General features: G+C 51.0%; 1 protein-coding gene across 4 annotated transcripts in view; it reads right to left on the reverse strand.

Annotated features, from left to right (window-relative positions):
• The window catches only part of ASTN2 (astrotactin 2), a 300,670-nt gene that overhangs the window by 188,886 nt on the left and 91,659 nt on the right, over nucleotides 1–20,125 (reverse strand). For all 4 annotated transcript variants that reach the window (XM_086857798.1, XM_086857799.1, XM_086857801.1 and 1 more), the window contains exons 5-6: nucleotides 14,867–14,974; nucleotides 2,163–2,309 (exon numbers count right to left, since the gene is read on the reverse strand). In XM_086857798.1, coding sequence (XP_086713924.1) covers nucleotides 2,163–2,309; nucleotides 14,867–14,974 — 255 coding nt within the window. The remainder of the gene's footprint in view (nucleotides 1–2,162; nucleotides 2,310–14,866; nucleotides 14,975–20,125) is intronic.

The raw sequence follows: 20,125 nt of genomic DNA on the forward strand, positions 1-20,125 counted from the left end.
CCAACCCCCTTCAGCACCCTGTAAAAAGCAGATTTAATCTCCCAGGAGATCTCCAGGGAGGAGCAGCTCCCCTCTTCTCCATCAGCATCAAGCTCCAGGTGCTGAGGCTTGGTGAGCACATCCAAACACAATTTTCCTGGGTATCACTGAAATTTCCCAACCTAGCTCAGTTCTGCAATGTCTTTAAATGCTTTGTAATATTTTGCTGCCAGTTGGGTGGTGCCTTGGGATTTGTTTTCCAGAAAGAAGGGACAACTTTAAGAGCTTTTTCTCTTCCCAGGCAAGGGACTGTCATCACAAAAAATGATGAGATTTCAGGGAAAGTGATAGCCACTGCAAAATGTCTTGGCTGCTTCTATGCAAAGAATTTGACTGTTTCTCATAAAAAATATTTTAAAAGTTTTCACAGTTTGTAATTATATTTTACAGTTTCATTACAAAGCTCATTTTAATTCTTCTCCAAACCGTTGTTACCAGTCCTCTTGCCACTTTCTCTTCAGAAAAGTCATTAAGTCGGGACTGGAGATCATCCCATTTCCCCCAGTTTCAAGGATATTAATCTGTTTTATTGGTATTTCATTGTCATTTTCATTCGTATGTTCCCTGCATTTGCATAATTTGCACTGCCACCCCTCTCCTGGTGACAAGCACAGGCTCAGCTTTTCACTTTCCTTCTACACAGTCTCATTACATTTTGTTTATTTTCTTTTTCAGGACACACTGTCTTCCCTGGGCCAGAACCACAAGCTGGCAGCAGGATGCTGAGGTCCTGTCTCCATCTCTGCCTTCCTGGCTGACCTTCAGCAAGTACCAGAAGCAGTGTGAACTCCCAGTCCAAGTCCTGAACTGGCCAGTGCCATCCTGAGGAGACACAAGTTAGCTCTGGAACCACCTCATGCCCCAAATGCAGGAGTTTCTGTTCTCCAGCTGCTTGGAACCATCTGTGAAGATTTCAAGTGCGTGCTCAAGGTGTGGCTTGGGCAATCATTAGAACTTTTTAGAAACAGGTTGAAGTGTAGACAAGTCCCTTGTTTCAAATTCTTAAATCACAGAATGGTTTGGCTTGGAAGGGACCTTAAACATCTTGTTCCAACCTCCTGTCATGTGCAAGAACACCTTCCACCAGACCAGGTTGCTCAGAGCTGCACCCAAACTGGCCTTGAACACTTCCAGGGATGTGGCATCTGCACCTTGATGTTATCTTCATGTCTCCACTCCACTGATGCTCAGTTTCTCCAGTGTGTGAACACAAAGTAAATGCTCTCCTCCTCTTTCCTACAAGGGCCAAGCTGTGACCACTGGGCTATCCCAGAGACCTCTCTTAGCAGGGCTAATCCCATGCCAAACACACTGGTGATTCCCATTCTGCCATGGGATGATGATTTCAACCCCTCTCCACTGGCCCCTGCCGCTCTCATCCCGCTGTGACTCTTTAACCATCTCCCCCTCCCCAAAATATCGATCCCCAAGAGCTTCCCCCCACTCCAGAGCTCCCAAAGCACTGGGCTGCCTCAGAGTTGGCTGCACCAGGACACCCCAGCAGCTGGTGATGCACTGGCTGCATGCAGCACATTTCTGGCAGAGAGGAAGTGCCCCCTCTGCATGCCCCAAGCAGTGAGACGAGTGCAGGAGATGAGGAATTGGAACCGACTGAATAATGGGTCCTGTCTGCTGGAAGAAAATGAAATTTGCCCTCATGTTACTGAAAACTTGCACTCGACGCTCACTGCACATTATAAAGAAAAGGTCAGTGAAACACAACAAATGCAAGGAGCCCAGTTGGAGAAAGCAATAAATAGTGACAGCAGCACTCGTCTAATTCATCAAAGCATCTCTGCCTCTGCTGAAACCCCAGCAATTTCCCTCTGTGCTCCTGCAAGGGCTGGGAAGAGCAGCTCTGCTGCTGTAGGACAGAAGGAGGCCTGTCTGTGCAGCTCCCAGGGCTCCTCAGTGAGTTTGGAGAACAGAAATATCCATCAGACACAATTAGCACCAATGATAACGACGATCATATTAATTGACGTGCCTGAGATTTTGGCCTGGAGCTCACAGATGCGCTCGTGGAAAGGGAGATCCCTGCAGCCAAACACAGCTGGGGCATTCCCAAAGAGAGGGATCTCCACGTCCCAGAGGCAGGCAGAGGGGCAGCAGGAGGGTCTTACCATCAGCGATGAAGTGCTCGGGGACGTGGAGCGTCACCTTGACGGTCAGCGGGCAGGAGAGCTGCGAGCCACACACCACGGCCAGGATGCAGGAGCTGACCGCGATCAGCGTCAGCGCCGTCTTGTTCACAGGGCTCTTCATGGAACCTGTAAGGCACACACAGGGGTGGGTGGCTGGCCAAAAGGTAAAGCTGTAGCCAGGGCTTCCTCAGCAGAGGCAGGGCAGCCCCAGTGCGGGGAAGGCGGGCATTGAAAACAAGGATGGCAGCTCAGGGACACCCCGGGACTCCCATCAGCCTTGTGTGGCACAGGGCTTCATTTTGCTAGAGGAGGGAGAAAACCTGCTCAAAGCCCTGTAAAGAGCCTCTCCCCAGGCACTTCTCCTCCCTGGAATCACTCCTCACACCTGCTGTGCTCCCCTGCTGAAACCAACATCACTTCTCGTCAACGTTGGTTGGCTTGGCTACACCGTGAAACCCTGGTGGAGCAGGACAGCGTTAGAATGGCTGAATCAGCAGCAGCAGCAGCTGGGTGGGATGGAACCCCCCAGTTTCATAGAGAATGTGGTGAAGCTGTGCAACACAGAGTCACCCAGAGGGACCTGGCTGCCCCAGAAGATTCAGCTGCTCTTATTCAATGCAGACTGGGAATGTCAGGTGTCCAAATGAGTCCCTCTCTACTGATGGAGATGACCAAGAACTGTCCCAGGTCTCTGAAACCCCATCAAGAAGTCTCCACTACCCAAGAAAGGAGCAGTTTTGGAGCCTGCATTGAGGAACCACTGATCCCCCTGGAGCTGGGGGCTGCCCTGCTGCTGCTCTGACTGCACTGCATCCCCCATGGCCCCCTCACCCAACACCTCGTGCCAGCAGCCTGCTTTGCTCCAGGATAATGAGGGACACCTCGCCAGGCAGCCAGTTCCTTCTCCAGAGCTTGGGATGCACCACTCGGAGAGAGTGTCCATGGCAAGCAGAGGACACAGCCCAGTGATGAGCCCAGAGGCTGCACAGCCCATTCTGGTGCAAGCTGAGGTGACCCAGCTGCCAGCAGAGCTGACCACAGCCTGGCCCAGGATCCAGGTGAGGAAACCTCTTGATTTATGGAAGCAAACAAAGACTTTCCCCATTTGCACCCCAGCCCTCATCACATCATCAGCAAAGCGAGATTTAAAAAGCATCAGTTTGAAAACTGATTGGGAAATGGATCCAAGTCAGCACTTGCACACCCTTGATTTGCCTAAAGCTGCTGCTGGAGGTGCTGGTGCCAGGGCAGGGACCTCATGCTCAGCTCAACCTTTGCTTTCCAAAACCCACCACAGCATCCCCAGACTGGAGCCTGCACAGGGGATGCTGCAACCAGGATTTGTAGGACAAGAGAGGTGGCTGATCTTCTGGAAAATAGTTCCATCTCTGAGACCAACAGCAGCAAGTAAACTGATTATTTATGAAGCATCTTCTCCTTTCCTTATGCATGGATCATCTAAACAGCCTTCCCACTCCTATTTCACAGCTTTATCGCCATCCCCTGTGCCCCTCACCTTGCAATCCTCTTTTTTCTTTTCCCATCTTTATTCATATCATCAGCATAAGTTAGCACCTCCATGGGAGGCAAAATCCTCCTCTTGCTGGGCATATTGTGCCTGCCACAACCCCTGCTTGGCTTGAAGTTATGACATGAATGCAAAAAGGAAAAAGAGGGGGGAAAAAAAGAAAAAGAAAATAGGCAAGGAAAAAAGCCCCCATGAGGATAAGTGGACAAAATCAAATATACAATGGACCAGACAACGCTGGATTTCACCCTTATAAATCACCTTTCAATCCAGGGTCTTAAAGTGCTTTGCAAACATTAAATCATAAATCCCTTATGAGTGAGACAAGCATTATCCCCTTTTCATAAAAAGCCCAAATCCCAGGTATGATGGCAGCTTTCACCAAACTGCAGCCAGAGTGGAGCTGGAGGAATTAGGATTTCACATCCCCATCGGTCCATGTGGCTTCTCTCCCTGTGACTCAGAGGAGAGCAGCACAGAGGCTTGAAACAGCAAAAAGCCTTTTACAGTTCCATGAGTTCGCGCTCGAGGAAAGGGACAATTGCTCCAAGTGTCCTGTAACTCCCTTCCCTCCTGCACTCACTCATTTCCATCACTGCTAATCACTGACCTCTAGAAGTGCCTCACGTTAGGTTTTGACCAACTGAACCAAACCAAGGGGGCTTCTGCATGAGCAGAAATTGGCTTTCCAGCTCAGCTCTTTATTGCTCACAACCAGTTTGCTGCCAGGTTTGAAGGGAGACTGGTGGAAAAGCATCTGAAGAGAGGGACGAGGGACAGGGCTTTTGTTTTCTGTCTCTTTCTCTGCTCTGCAGACCACTGATGCTCCAACACTGCTGTGCTGCATTTAAACCCCTATCTGGAGATAATCAGCTTCACTCCAAGCCTTTAAAACCACAAGCAAATGTATTTTCTGCTAACCAAACCCATCCCAGGAGGTTCTCCAGGGCCCCACCCTGGTCCAGAGGTGAGACAAACTGATCCCTTCCTTCTTCAGCCCAGGGAGGGGATCCAAACCCAACTCAGTAGCTCAGGAAGCCCCAAATAAACACAATGCCACATCACCAACAGGATTTTTTTCTTTCCTTCCCTCAAACCCCAGTGTAAATTCTTCTGGGTGAGGATGTGGGTCCCTGTGCAGACAGCTCAGAAACCGCTTGCAAAGCACCACATCCCTCTGAAGATTCTGCACCTGCTGCAAGATGAAGATAAATTCAAAGCCACTGGTGTAAACACTCGGCAAACAGCCCCTCCAAATGCACCGTGTCTCCTTTGAAATATCATTTCTTCGTGCATTTAATTACTCACTGCTTTGTACACTTTCCTTTGCCCGCCCAAAAGACAAGGAGGGGGGAGAAAAAGCCCAACAAAACTCTGGGCTCAATTCTTAATATTGGCAGTACTGCCTAAATTTAAGGGGGAGAAGGAAAAAATTTCAAGCAAGGTGTGTTCAGAACACACATATGGATTTACAAGCAACACAAATATCCCGTGTTCTCGGTAATATGCTCTTTCTAAATCAGGCTCATAAATACATGCTTGGGAGATTAGTCTATAAAAAAAAATAAACTTTAATTACCCCCTCTTTATCAGCACACAGCCCGTGGTGTTAACCGTATGTGGGTGTTAAACGCCAAGTGCTTTGCAATCTTCCCCGCCCCCCGGGAGATAATAGCATCACACGGAGCGATCCGTGGCCGCTCGGATATGGAAATGCATTCCCAGCACCCGAGGAACGGGGCTGGGGAAGGGAGAGGGAGAACAGAGAGTGCTGGAAGTGCCTGGCAACCTCCGGTGAGCTGTGCTGCATGCAGAGAGCCCAGGAGGGGACAGCAGCACATCTGGGGGGACAGCAGCACATCTGGGGGACAGCAGCACATCTGGGGGGACAGGAGCACATCTGGAGACAGCAGCACATCTGGGGGACAGCAGCACATCTGGGGGGACAGCAGCACATCTGGGGGACAGAAGCACATCTGGGGGACAGAAGCACCTTCAGGGGGGACAGCAGCACATCTGGGGGACAGCAGCACCTCTGGAGACAGCAGCACATCTGGGGGACAGCAGCACATCTGGAGACAGCAGCACACCCCAGCCCAGCTCACAGCCCTGGGAAGCTCCCGGAGCACTCGGAGGTTGCTGCCGTGCCAGAGGAATCGGGCTCCTAATGATCCATCGTTATGTTCCAGCAGAGGCTCGTTAATAGGATAGAGCAGCGTTTCCAGGACAGCCTCACACACAGACACATCCCGAGGTGTTTTACGAGGGGCAGATCATGTCCAATCAAATCAAACGCCAATTAAGATGAGCAGTGGTGTTGGCAGGAGGATCTGGACACGGAGCACCCCTGCACGGGGAGGGAGCAGCACTGCCTGTGCAGCCTGGCCTGCCCCAGAGGGATGGGATCCATGGGATGGGATGGGATGGGATGGGATGGGATGGGATGGGATGGGATGGGATGGGATCCATGGGATGGGATGGGATGGGATGGGATGGGATGGGATGGGATGGGATGGGATGGGATGGGATGGGATGGGGATGGCAGATCCTCCTTCCAGCCAGACACAGCTCTCCTGCACTATGACCCCACCAAACCTTCACGCACCACCCAGCCCCTGAGCCCCTTCCTTCTAAAGGGGATGGATGTGGATGCAATGAGCCCCCAGGCAGGGGTGAGAGCACAGGCAGGTTTTTCATCACAAACCATCTACACCACGCCTGGTCCCAGCCTCTTCTTGAGGCATCTTCTCCACTGCAGTCCTGGACAAATCCTTGATGAAGGTGCCCAGCGAAGGTGCCCAGAGCTACATGCAGATCTGGGTCAGAGCTGGGGCACTGGGCAGTCTCCAGCCTCATCCCAGGTCAGCAGGATGTGGATCAGCCCTGGAGTGGCAGCTTTGCTTCCCCTGTGTTGGGGGAGACCCCCGAGGAGACCCTCCAAGGACACAGAGGGTGCACAGAGGAAAGGATGGGGGAAAGGGAGGAGGAAAGGCAGCCACGTTGTGCAGCAGAAGGGTGAGATCAGTCGCTTCTGGATTTATGGAGGATTAGATCTTGCTGAGCACATGCTGAATCAGATTAATACTATTAACATTTATGAATTATCCTCTAGCAATTAGCTGAGACTCCCTCCAGTACAGCACAGGGAGCTGCAGAAAAGGCAGCCCTGGGGAGGAGGATGCTGAGGGGTGGCTTGGGCACTGTGGGGAGGTTGGGGTTGGGCTGCTGGACCCCATAGCAAGGTCAAGGACTGATTGACCGAGCTCCTGTGTGTCCCAGTGAGCTCTTGTGCTCCTCCAGCAGCCTGAGCCTCAGCTCTTAAGGTGCTCCCGGAGTTATAAAGCCTTATGTACTGAATAAATGTATTTGCTTCCTAATTATACGGTGCTCCCCCTTTGCTCCAAGGCATTGTGCCTGCAGCTGGCAGGGAGACTCTGCCAGCAAATTCCAACCAAGAGGAGGAAGGGGGCAAAGGCAAAGCCTTGAAGGCTGGGCAAGGAATGGGCAGCTGAGGAGAGGGGGGAAATAGAGGTGACCAGAGTGGCACAGAGTGAGATGCTGATCCACCAGCACCAGTCACCACAGGCAGCTTCTCCTGCCTGAATATTTTAGACCTCCCTGGTACAGCAAAGGGGGGAAGAATTTGTGCAAACTCAATTTGCTCTTCTGGCACTGTTATATTTTTTTTGCATTTCTCTGGGCAGGGACAATTAAAATCAATGGAGTCAGTTTTGCTTTCATGTTCTCAGCGGTGAATTGGTTCAGATAAAATCACATTAAAGAAACAGCTACATATTTAAAGGTAGATATTGCGTGCACTGGAATTTTCTTTCATGAAAATCAATGAAAGCACTTCTCCTAGAATTAAGGCCTGATCTTTTTTTGTTTTACACTCCAAATGAGTCCCAATTTTACAATATACAAGCACAAAGGCAAATCTGAGTTGAAGGTTTCATTTTAAGGAGAAGGGAAAGCAATTTTCAATACAGTGTAGCAAAAACATTATTCCTACAGGAAAAAGGGAAAAAGAAGTAATCATTATCTATGAAATAGTTTGTGTTGAGTCACAGCCCAGGGAGGATTGTGCTCAGCACATGAAGGGCTGCTCAGATTGATGAACTGGTTTTAGAAACCAGGAGAAGAGAGAGGTGATGGAGGCCAGGGTGACAGGACCTGGCAGGAGATGTCCCAGGGGCTGCTTGGCAAGAGATCTCCAAAGACTCATCCTGGCTGGACCTTCACCACCCTCCTCATGGTCCCACTGTCACCCTGCAGGCAGAGCTGGGATCAGGAATCGGGCTGCAGTCTCAAAAAAAAATTAAATAAATAAAAAATAGTCTCAAACCATCTTTTGCCTCATCCATTATTTTTGGAACAGATGCAAACTGACAGAACAGGATGAGAATACAAATCTCTGCTCTGCAACAGCTCCCCAGCATTGGGGCACATCCCTCTGTGCCTCAGTTTCCCCCCCCACAGCCAAGCACCTCCCCGGAACAAACGTGACATCCACCACCCTCTGCTCGCTTTCCCGCTGCAGCCAGGAGACAAATCCATCGTGCCACAGGAATCCACAAGGAAACGCATCTTCATTTCCCAACCGGCACCAGCCTTCGCCCTCCTCCCGCCCGCATCCAGCTCCGTGTTTATGTTCTGCTTCCTGGGAAACAAGAGGCTCGTTACCATGCGGAGGGCGACAGCAGAGCGATTAGTGAAATTTGTTACCCACATGCTCTGAACAAAATTAAATTAAAAGTGCTGCTTTGCTGTCAAGATAAGGGCCAAGCCGGAGAGATAATTTTTCACTCTCAAACACTCAATTACTCGCTGAGGCTGTATCAGATACAATCGGAAAATAAATAAATAAATAGGAAGACCCGCACTGCCTCCAGGAACAGATGTAAAAGCCTTTATCTCCAGCCAGTCCGGGGAAGTTAAAGCGCCTGTGGCCACCACAGCTCCAGCAGCCCTTTGCCTGCAGACCCTGGTGCTGCCCCGCTCCAGCCTCCAGCAGCAGCCCCTCTCCCAGCAGCTCAGTACCCCTGGCAAGGGCAGGAACGTGAGGGCACCCCCAGACCTGCAGCCACCAGAGATTAGGGGAGCAAAGAGGCAGCTGGAGCAGCCCCAGCCCAGCCTCCCTGCACAGCCAGAGTCCAGCAGGAATGGGGAGGGACTCAGAATGGGTTTTATGGGCTGTTGCAGTGCCTCATTGCTCTGCAGGCAGAATAAGCCATCATGCAAAAGCACCACGTTTGCTCACTAGCTGGGAAAGCAGCATCCATGACGGAGAGCAGAGAATGGCTGGGAATAAGCAGAATCCCCCACCATCACACTGCCCTGGACATCACAGTGCGAGCATGGCTGTGGTGCCAGGGAGCAGCCTGGAGGGAGGACCTTGGTGCTCTGGGGCATAAAGACAAGATTGGCATCATGAAGGCACCTCATTCCTGAGATCTGGGATCTGCAGATCCCATAGGAGCTGCGGTGTCCCCTCTGGGGTGCTCCTTCCTGGCCTCACAAAGAGCAGCACAACTCCATGTGCCATGAACCAGCTGGGTGTGCAGCACCCAGACTGACCTGTCTGTCTGTCCCTGCAGGGAGCAGCTGTGCGTCCCTTCCTAGGGAATCCTAACAGCTCTGTGTCCCTTCCTGAGGAATCCTAACAGCTCTGTGTCCCTTCCTGAGGAATCCTAACAGCTCTGTGTCCCTTCCTGAGGAATCCTAACAGCTCTGTGTCCCTTCCTGGGGAATCCTAACAGCTCTGTGTCCCTTCCTGGGGAATCCTAACAGCTCTGTGTCCCTTCCTAATGTGTCTACACCATGGGCTGAACACACAAAGAGGGGATGGACACAGGGATGCCAGGAAGGGAGAAGCATCTCCAAACTACAGACAGACAGATCCATTCTTCCTGCATGCCACTGGAAGCAGCCCAAATTGACGTGTTTGCTCCATCACCTTGTGTCTCCCACTTGGCTGCCAACAGCATCTCCCCCAGTTTGAAGGTGAGTCAAGCCTAAGACAATTCCCTGAGGAGTATGGAAGAGTTGGGGTGATGTCCTGCCTGCAGCATTCACTCAGCTCCAGTGAGGCCAGAGGCACCAGCAAAGAGAGAAGTACCCAAATTTCATTCTGCACCTCGTTTAGTTCCCCATGAAATAATAAGTGCCTGCTGCCTCTGGAGATGGGAGAGGATCAAAGCAAAGCTTCCTCATATGTAGTAGACTCCGAATACCTAATATTCCCTTATAAAAGGCCTTGTTTTAAACACCAAATACAGAGGCAGATCAAAGCTCAGCTTCTCATTTCTCTAACAGCCCTCAGAAGGCTCCGGCAGCCAGCCCGGCACGCACGCACACGGGGCTGACACCAATCCAAGGTACATAATTGAACTCTGCTAATTTGTCAAAACCATCACCGTGTGCTATGGAAACAGCCAGGTGCCTTGTTCACAGAGACCTCAGCTGAGGAGCATCCCAAAGCCTTCCCTTCCCTGGGTGCTGGGGAGCTTGAACAAGAGCTGTGCACCAAAACAGAGTGGGGAAGTTTCCCCCCTTCCTCTTGGAACAGCTGATGCTTGGGGGGTGAAGCAATCCCAGACCCAAGCGTGGGGCAGCAGCTCAGGGTGGTGCAGCTCGAGCTCAAGCAGATACCACAGACAGCCTGAGGAGCAGCAGCCAGCTGAGGAATTCCAAGAGACATCCCAGGTGGGTGGACTGGGCTGAGTGCCCTCCAGCACATCTCAACCATCACAGGAACAACAGCATCTCTCTGCCTTTGCACCCCACGCTTCGTGTCTGGGTTTCCAGCAATTCCATACCTGATCTCTGCTTGATGGGGAGTGACATCAGCCCCCAGCCCTGGGCTTTGTCAGCAGATTTGGGGACCTCCTGGTAGGTCACAGAGGCTCAGACTAGGGTGCAAGGGAGGGCAGAGAGTCTATGGGTCAAATGGGCTTGTGATGGCTCAGCCCCTCGCAGGGTCTCCATACGACACCAACACTTTCCCTGCCTCAGTTTCCCCCAACCCAGGAAGCTGAACAGCATCTGCTGCACATTTCTGTGTTACAGAGCAGCTGCTCTGTGGCCTGAGAAGGCAAAGAGAGGTGCAGGAACCTTGCCTGTACAAGGAGAGGCAATGAGGGGCTCATTTATACCCACAGAATCCTTAATGAGATGGGCACAGAGCCTGATACAGCCTTGGAGTTACGGTGCTGCTGCTTCCCCCACATCTTTCACTATTTGATTTCACCATCAGGCAGGTGCTGCCTCTGACCAGGGATTCTGCACAGTCAGACCTGAATGCATTTTTCTGGGCACAAGGCAAACCCCACCCCAGAGCAAGAGGGATGGAGCAGGAGTGGAGTTTGTGCACAGGGCTCTGCCTCCTCGGTTTAGGGGCATTTTTGCTACTAATATTTTCCTCTCGAACTCAGAGTGGGACCTGACTGAACACATCCCACCCTGAAGCATCAAAGCTTTGATATCGCCCTGATGGCCAGCGGGGGATGTGGATTCACATCTTTGCAACACTGTCAGGTTCTCTCTCACAGAGACTCCAGCACTGGTGGAAAGTGTGGTGACCGACAGCGCTGGAGACAAGAGCCATCTGTGCACCACAGCCAGAATTCAAAGAAGTTCCCACATTTGCTGGTAGTCCCAGGGGAATGGGAAAGGGGAGAGCCAGCCCCCACAGCAAGCAGAGCCTTGCAGTGCACAAACCTGTTGCAAATAGGTTGCAAGAAAATCAGATTTCTGGCAATCCTCAAGAAGCCAGTGCCGAGGGTTGGCAGGAAGGCGCAAACCAGATACCCCTGGCCCCAGCTGAGGGTCACTTCAGCCTCTGAGCACAGAGCTGTGCACAGCCTGACAGCCTCTCCCAGGACTTGTGTCACTTGGAAAAAACAATCCAAATTCCAGCTCCCTTGAGACTGCATGCCACTAGAGCAGAGCTCACACTGATCCATCAAAGAGAAGTGGAGAGTGGGGAGCGGGTGTGGGCACAGGCAGGGGACTGTGGTGAAGAGAAAGGGTGTCTCAGTGGAGGAGATTTGTGTATGAACAGTGTCTCATAGCAGTGCCCCTCCCAGCCCCAAAGATGGGGCTGAGCACAGCAGCAAAGACCAGGACTCCAGGGGAAGATCTCCTCTGCTCCATTCCTCACACTCTTCTCCCTTATAATTTCTCAGGAGACTTTCCAAAGACAGGGTGACATCAGTCAGGGCATCCCACAGCCCTAGAAGCTGGGAAGGTGAGTGGTGCAGCATGCTGTGGCCACAAAAGGTTCTGCCTTTTACTCCTCCAGCTATTCCTGCACTGAAAACCAGTGTGTCTGCTGCTTCTGAGCTACCAGGACAAACCCTCCCTTGCTGAATATTGTCCTGTGAATGTCTCTCTAATCTGCCTTGCCAAAGCACTACAGAACCTGCTGTCCTCTTTCTCCAGGAGGCCACTTAACCAAGCTCAAATAAAAGCAAACCTGCACACCTCCTAAGTAGAAACTTCCCATCGCATCATCTGGGATCAATGCCTTGACAGTGCAAGTAATTAGGCTCAATCCTACAAAATCTTATCCGAGGAGAGAAACCCCAAGGAATCCCTCTCCTTGGACCTGATAACTATCCAAAGGCACCTGCAACGACACGCAGGCCTGGCGGAATCGATAGGGGAACATCATTGTAAGAATTAACTGTATCTGACCACGCATCCTTCTCTATTAGAGTTACGATCCCGTCCAATTATGGATCTTGGCTGAACTTGTAATTATGAGTTTGGTACTACGACTTCCCACTACGCTATTGCTCTGCTTCCATGAGGGAGAGGAGAGTCAATGAAAGGATAATGGAAAATTCCTTTCAAGGATGCAGCGATGGCCAAATTTATCTAGACAGGAGGGGAAGTACAATGGGGACTTTATGCAAGACAATTCCCTCAGTTAGCCCTCAGTGAACATGAACAAACCAGGTTCTCACAGCATTGCTCAAACACTAAGGCAGATCTAACAGCCAGCCCTGCGCGACGGCGCGAGGCAGCTCTGCCTCCTGAATTCCCTTCAAACCCAGCCATCAAAGCTGCCCAGGTGAACAACAGCTTATTCACAGGGAAAGAAAGGGATTCTTCCCATTCATCTCTTCCTTTATATATGCCCTACAAGGAAGCTAAAACCAATAACCAAAAACCAACACAGACGTCAATAAAAATACCTTTGTACCCAGCATCCAGTATGAGCCTTTTTCAAGAGGCTGACAGAGCAGTTGACCTCAAGAGGAATGGCATCAAGGCAGCCTTGCAAAGATTTCTCTGCCTCTCATTAAAACACAGTTTTCCATACCTTCCCTGTGCCCTATCACCCCTTTCCCTAGTGGAAGCTGAAAAAACCCCAAACTTCAGTGACATTTCCAAAGTGCCCAAGGGCTGTCACAGCCTGCCCAGTATTGCTGGATAAGTCACTGAAAAAGCTACTCCAGCACCTGGGGAATGTGATCCCTGCATCAGCAGAATTTTGGGACAGTTTATTTTGTCCCTGTTTGCAACACAACCGATTCCTTCCTCCTGTCACACAAAGATGACCAGAGGGATGGAACACCTTTCCCATGAGGAAACACTGAGAGAGCTGGGATTGTTCAGCCTGGAGAAGAGAAGGCTTAGGGATGAATAATGCAGCCTTCCAATACCTGAAGGGAGCTGGAGATGGACTCTAGAGAAGGACATGGAATGACAGGAGAAGGGGAAATGGCTTCAGACTGACACAGGGCAGGGTTAGGAGGAAGTTTAAGCTTAAGCTTAAAAAGGGAAGGAATTCTTGACTCTGAGGGTGGGCAGGCCCTGGCACAGGGTGCCCAGAGCAGCTGTGGCTGCCCCTGGATCCCTGGCAGTGCCCAAGGCCAGGCTGGACAGGGCTTGGAGCAACCTGGGACAGTGGAAGGTGTCCCTGGCCATGGCAGGGGGTGGAACAAGGTATTTTAAGGTCCCTTCCAATCCAAACTGTTCCAGGATTCTGATTCTATAAATTTCCCCTGAACGCAGCTGTGTTTGTACTGCAACAGGTAAGGAACTCACGAATCCTCTCATCCTTCTCATCAAAAGCTCATTTTAAACACAGTGATGATTTCTTTTGGTTCTGAACCACATGGAAAAATTCAAACAAAAAAAACAAACCCAACAACCCCAAACACACAAAACTGAAGGCCCAACCTCTGATCACCCCCGTGCATGCGTGAGTTTATTCCAGTGTGCAACCATCGAGCCCATCAGAGGTGTTGAGGTAATTTCACATTCAAATAAACACATTGGAAGCATTTATGGGAATGGCTTATCATGGAAACAAATGGGGCAGCGTGCTGCCGCGGTGGGCGCCGGCATCTATCTGGCTGCCGCGCTCTGCCGGGGCCCGGCTCCGTGCACAAAACAAATGGAGGGAGCAGACCCGCTGTGCAATTTTTAAATTGCTTCCCAACGGAGTTATTTCCCGACAGCCATTTTTCAAACCCAGTAGCAGCAGCAGAGAAACTCGTCCTCTCCTCCACCAAAGGCTGAGAGTCCCGAACAGAAGCGATCCGGCGTGATGTGACGAGAGGAAACGAGGATGCTGATTTCAAACTCCAGATGATATTTTAGTTTCTCGGCTTCTCTAACTCACAAAAGAGCCTGAAGGGACTTGGGTCTACAAATCCCTGCCCCAACCCTCATTTTGAATTTGTTCTTTTTAATTGCCTTTGTGCCAAGAGGAAGGCTGGGAAATTTTCATCCAAAAGCTTTGCATGGGAAATAAAGGGTAGAAAACGGGAGTTTGGAGCAAGGAATTGCCAAGGTAACCATCCCTGACAGCTGCACTGGTGCCAGGACGAGGACAGACACAACTACTCCCTGTTGGTGCAACTTTGGGGATGTGCCAGGGCATGTGGAGGGTAACTGATGTTAGAAACCATCAAAGAAACCCAGAACTTTATCAGCATCTCTGGGAAATGGGATTTATGGCTCCTGCACGGTGCTGCATCACACAAACAGCACATCTTGAGATGTCCTTACCACCACAGACTGATGTGGCTGTCCTTTACACTCAGGCAGTGCCAGACACCATCACCCACGGGGACAGCCTAGGTGCTCAAGCATTTCTTTTCCCCTGACACCAGTGTGCAATCACAGTGTCCTCTTGTACCTTTGCTTCGCCTCCGGCTCCGATACTGCTCCGTGTAGAAGGTGAGCTGGGTTTCATCGTCCGCCTCTGAGCCAGAGTTGCCTTTGGCACGTCCAAACCCGATCCCACCTGCAGGCAACAGAGAGGAAAAAATCAGTCCTGGCAGCTGGGATGCTCAGGAGCAGGTGGAGCCGGGAGCTCCTCAGCAGAACTGAGGATTTGGCCAGCAATCCCCACTCATGATTCATCAAAAATCAAGACCCCCACAATACCTAGAGTGATGTGAATGTAAGAAGACGTTTTCTATTCTGAGAAATAAAAACACAAATGTATTTCAAGGGACTCAGCAAAGAAAACCCCTGAGTGTGGCAGCTGCTCTCCCTGAGGACACCTGCATGGCGAAATGCAGTGAATTTTAGCAAACCCCGCAAGGACAAATGGTACAGGGAGCTTACAGCACTTGGGTGGCACTCGGGACCCCCCTGAGGGTCTTTCCTGCTCCTCAGCACCCAGTTTGGCCCATCTGCTCCCCCAGCTTGCTGTGACAGCAGCAGTCAGGACCCACAGGAGCAGGGCTGGCCCATGGTTCACCCAGTCTCTCCCCCTCCAGATACGGTGTGGGATGCAGCAGGAGCCCAGCTGGCTTCATCCCCAGACCACCAAGACACGATGGATGCTTAAAAGGCACCACAGACTCTAATTGGCAGAAGTGCTTCAATCTTTGCAGAGCTTAAAGCAAAGAGGCCTCTGGGGGTTGACAGTGGCCCTTTAAACTGCCATTAAAATATTTTACTGTTTTTAAAAAATCTTTTATTCTAGGCAGCAGCACAATTTCCCCATTTCTTGGCAGAAGAACAGAAAATGAGCGGTGCCTTCTGCCCTCTGAAATCCTCAATCACGGTGATGAGAGGTGGCTGGCAGGAGCCAGAGGGACGCCAGGGGCTCGGCACGTGGCTCCTGCCCTGGCCATGCCCTGGCCTGGCCGAGCAGTGCCCCCCAGGGCAGTCTCAGCAGAGGGGCAGGAAGAGGCTCTGCCCGCTCCTTTCCTCCTGGAAGCAGCAGGAAGGGTCGGTGCTGCAGCATTTAGAGCTTGGACAGGGGCCTGGGGGGATTAAAGATCCCAAATCATGACCCTCATCAACCCCTCTTCAGCCCAAAACAACAAAAAACCATCCAGTGCCATGATACACCCACAGCAAGGGGTTTGAAAGGCACAGCAGAGTGGTAAGGCCAATAAGGCTTATTTGCAAGAGCGAGGAAAATCTTAATTAACCTGGGCTTCCAACGCAGGCCCTTGGGCAGCCAGCCAGGGCTGCAGCCCTGCTGCACATCCCCTTCTCACTGAGCAGGGCAGGGCTGGGGGACACACACCAGCTGTGGGAGGGTCCCCCCTCTGCTGAGAGCTCAGCACAGCCATCCCCCTGCCCGGGAGAGGGACCAGGATGCTGCCTGTGCAGGCAGGACATGGCACAGCCCTCTGTCACCATCCCAAGCACCAGAGCTGGCCCCTTTCACACAGGCAGACAGCTGGGGTGGGCAGAGGCAGTGCTGTGCTGCTCTCTGTGCTGTCCCAGCCCTGTGAGGTGACCAGACAGACAGCTGGGGTGGGCAGAGGCAGTGCTGTGCTGCTCTCTGTGCTGTCCCAGCCCAGTGAGGTGACCATGCAGCTGGCACAGGCAGCAGCTGCACCGGCCCAGCCCCCTCCGGCCACCGCGCGTTTGTGTGCCGGCTGCGTCGCCGTGATGGATGGAGCTGACATGTTAAATTACTCAGGCTGGATGTCTTCAGAGAGCTGGTGACAGCGATATTGCATTTTCCGATTACCCAGCGCTGAGCAGGATGTATAAATACAGGAGTTGTGAGACCTGGTGCAGGTCCCCAGCCCGCAGAGGAAACGTCTCCTCTGACCCAACATGCGGTGCCAGAGGTCAGCCTGGCAACACGAGCCTGGGGCACACACACGGCTGCCAGGGATGTGTTTTTACACCTGCATGCCATCAAGGATGCTGGAACACATCTTAGGGGTGGTTTTGAGGATCTCAGAACCCAGTTGAGGCAACCTGGAGGACACAGGGATGTTAATCCTCAAGTAATCCTGCCGTGAGCCTGATTTCATGTTTAAAATCATGCCCCAAGACCCCAAAATCTGACCAAATTAGCCCAGTGAGACATTTACAACTGGGGCAATGCCTCCTCTCCCAGCTCCATAGCCAGCCTTGGTCACAGGCTGCTCACCAGGGCGTGGGGCTGAGGAATAATCATGATGGGACCAAGGATGCTCATGGCAGAGAGAACCGCTGCAGTTACCAAAAAACAAGCAATTACTGATGGACAAGGACAGCAACCAGGTAAAGCCGAGCTTTAAAGCCTGGTCAGCATTCCCTTTGCTTCAAAAACAGCGAGGAAAATCACCAAGCATCAGAAAACAAAAAGCTCCTAATCACTGCAATCAGTTACAAACTGGAATAAGACGTTTAAAAGACAGAGAACGGGGAAATGGCAATTTTGAAGTGCTGGGTATCAGTAATGCACTGGCAACTCTCTCCAGCAGCTCTCATGGGGAGATACACCATTGTTACACCCAGTTTACTCCTGCTTTTGAGACTGGAGAAAAAACAAAGCTCCCCTTGCTCACCCAGCCCCTCATCTCCTGCCCAGCTCTCTCACCAGGCACTGGGGCAGGAGGCTGGCAGGGAAGGGGAGCTCAAGGAAGATGCTCTTGTTTCTAATCCTGTTTGCAGATTTACAAGCTCGTTAATCCCTTCAAATGGATCTCAGCTCAGCCAGGCGCGGGGCAGGGCGCTTGTTGTGAGTGCAGCGTTAATTTAGTGGGGAGCAAGGCGGGGTGCCAAGGCAAACACCTTGTTATGGCATAATTAAAGATGGTCCCGTTAATTCTGAGTGGGGATAATGAAAAAAAATTCAGGAACCACAGTTATCCCCAAAGCCTTTTTGTTAGCTGAAGCCACGTGTATATTTTTAAAAGTGAGGGGTTTTGTCATTAAAGAGGGAATAAAAAACAAACATGACATTTTTAATCCTTTCCCCGAAGCCAGGAGGTCGCAGAACATCGCAGGCAAAAGAGCTACAGATGTAAAAGGAATCAAAACTGAGTTAAAATAAAGAAATAAGCAACAGCAGTGCTTTGGATAACTCCTATCTGAGGCCAAGCTGACCTCAGCTACTTAATCCTGCAAAGTTGGATGTTACAATAGAAGTGGAATCTTGGTTTTGTCCCCACGGTGCCACCTCGGGTGACATCTTTGTGATCCCTCTGCCCTGCAGCCACTATCAATGGAAAAAGGATTCTCTGCATCCTTTTCCTCCAGAAAAAGGGCAATTCCCTGTACATACCATGGAATTCAAGACCCACAACTTCCCTCATCGACCACGTTGGGTTCACCCCACCCCATGCTCACTCACCCTGTGCAATGTTGATTTCTGGGTGTTCAGCAAGGCCCTTTATTCCCTGGCTTCCCAGTAAAAACTGGGTGAGAAATGCCCTTCCCAGCACAGCAGCAAAGTCCATGCACTAAGAGCTGGCAGAGCAATGCAATTAGCTAAGTGGAAATTTTCAGTTTAATTAATTTAACCCTGAAAAGAGCACCAGACAACTGGGGATAAAAAAAAAAAATTAAAAAAAAGAAAAAAATCAAAATGTGGTCAGAGAAAGGTAAATTAGATGCAGATTTAAGGAGAAAAAGAAAATACAAAAATATTTTCTTTTGAAACTTGCCTAGTCAACCCCAAAATTATAAAAGAATAAAGAAAAAAAGGCCTTTAAAACAAAGCACCTTGTGGTAGGGGTATGTTCACACACGCTGGCTTCACATACAGCTGAGGAAAACTCTTCCTCCTCACCAATCTTCTCTCTTCCTTCTGTCTCTACCCAAAACACCCCCCAGCACTGGAGGTGGAACAACCAGTTGAGAACCAGATCACAACCACTGTGAAAAACTGGGATCATGCTGATCCCACACACCCTGCACAGCCTGAAGGGTTTCATTTTTACCAAGGACCAACTCAAAGAGCTGGACATGATGTTATGACCCAGGTGAGGTGAAAGCTCCCAGGTGAACTCCAGAAAAGCCTCACCAGCAAAATGTGATGCTGCACAGGCACCACAGGATGCTCAGACAGGGCAAGGTGAGAGCAGAGGAGCATGGATGAGCCCAGCTGAGCCTCAGCTCTCCCCTCTCAGGGGGCTTTGGGTAACTCAGGGCACAGCCAAGACCCCCAAACCACAAGAACCGCAGCCCCAGTGAGCAGCACATGCCGAAGAACAGCACATCCTGTATCGGGAAAAGGATCATTACGGGAGATTTCTTCCCAAATCCAGAGTGTTTTTAAAGCCCTGCCCCAGGAGAGGGCACCAGACCCCCTCTCTGCGCACACCAGCCGCCCCCAAAGCTGCATCCCAACCCTGGGCACACAGCCTGCTCCCTCTGCAAAACCCACATCCCTGCCCCACTGCCTCTCCCCAGGGCTCCCCAGCTCTGGGGCTGCCAGCCTGGGATGCTCCAGGGCTGCATTTCAGGATCAATAAACTCCCTGGGATGCAGCAGCATCCTTCCAGTGTCCAGTTCTGCCAGCCCCCAGCAGAGATCTCTTCCTTCCAGCCCAGCCCTCCCACCCTTGGCTCTCTCCATCTCTCCCTCAATTATTTATAAGCTCTGAATGTGCTTCACTCCACAGAAGTGTTTAGGGAGAAAGGTTGTATGAAAGAGGCATTAGACAAAATAAAATTATATGGCACTGTAAATAGAGAGGGTGGTGTGGTTTGGTGTTTGTTTTTTTTTTAAAGTCAATCTACTTGGGAAAAGCACCTTTCCCAGAGCTGCTGGAAACACTCAGGGCAAAATCAGATTTAATGAGGAGCAATGGGCAGCAGCTTAAGCTCACTCAGAGCAGGGAAGTAAAGCAAGGCAAAGTTTATCCCAGATTTGTTTCCCTTGGGCTGGGGGTCAGATTGTGCTCTGCTTTGGATGGTTTATCCCATCCTTCTGAAGGAGTAGCACTCAGAAACCCTTTCAGAGCCTTTCCATAGAGAAAATCCTTCTGCTGTGTGCAGTTCCTACAGGGACAGCGCTCCAGCTGTAGGGCTTTGATGAAGTTAAACATTAATTAAATCAAACCACAAGAAAATAATTACACACATGCATCCATCAGGCTGACTTGTCACTACCCAGAAACAAAGTTGGATGCAAACTCCATCAGCAGAACTGTCACACGGCTGTTAGGAGGAAATGAATGTATCCCAAATGGACAATTTCATTTAGG

Source organism: Cyanistes caeruleus, chromosome 20 (assembly GCF_971803275.1).
Source record: "Cyanistes caeruleus chromosome 20, bCyaCae1.hap1.1, whole genome shotgun sequence".
NCBI lineage: Eukaryota > Metazoa > Chordata > Aves > Passeriformes > Paridae > Cyanistes > Cyanistes caeruleus.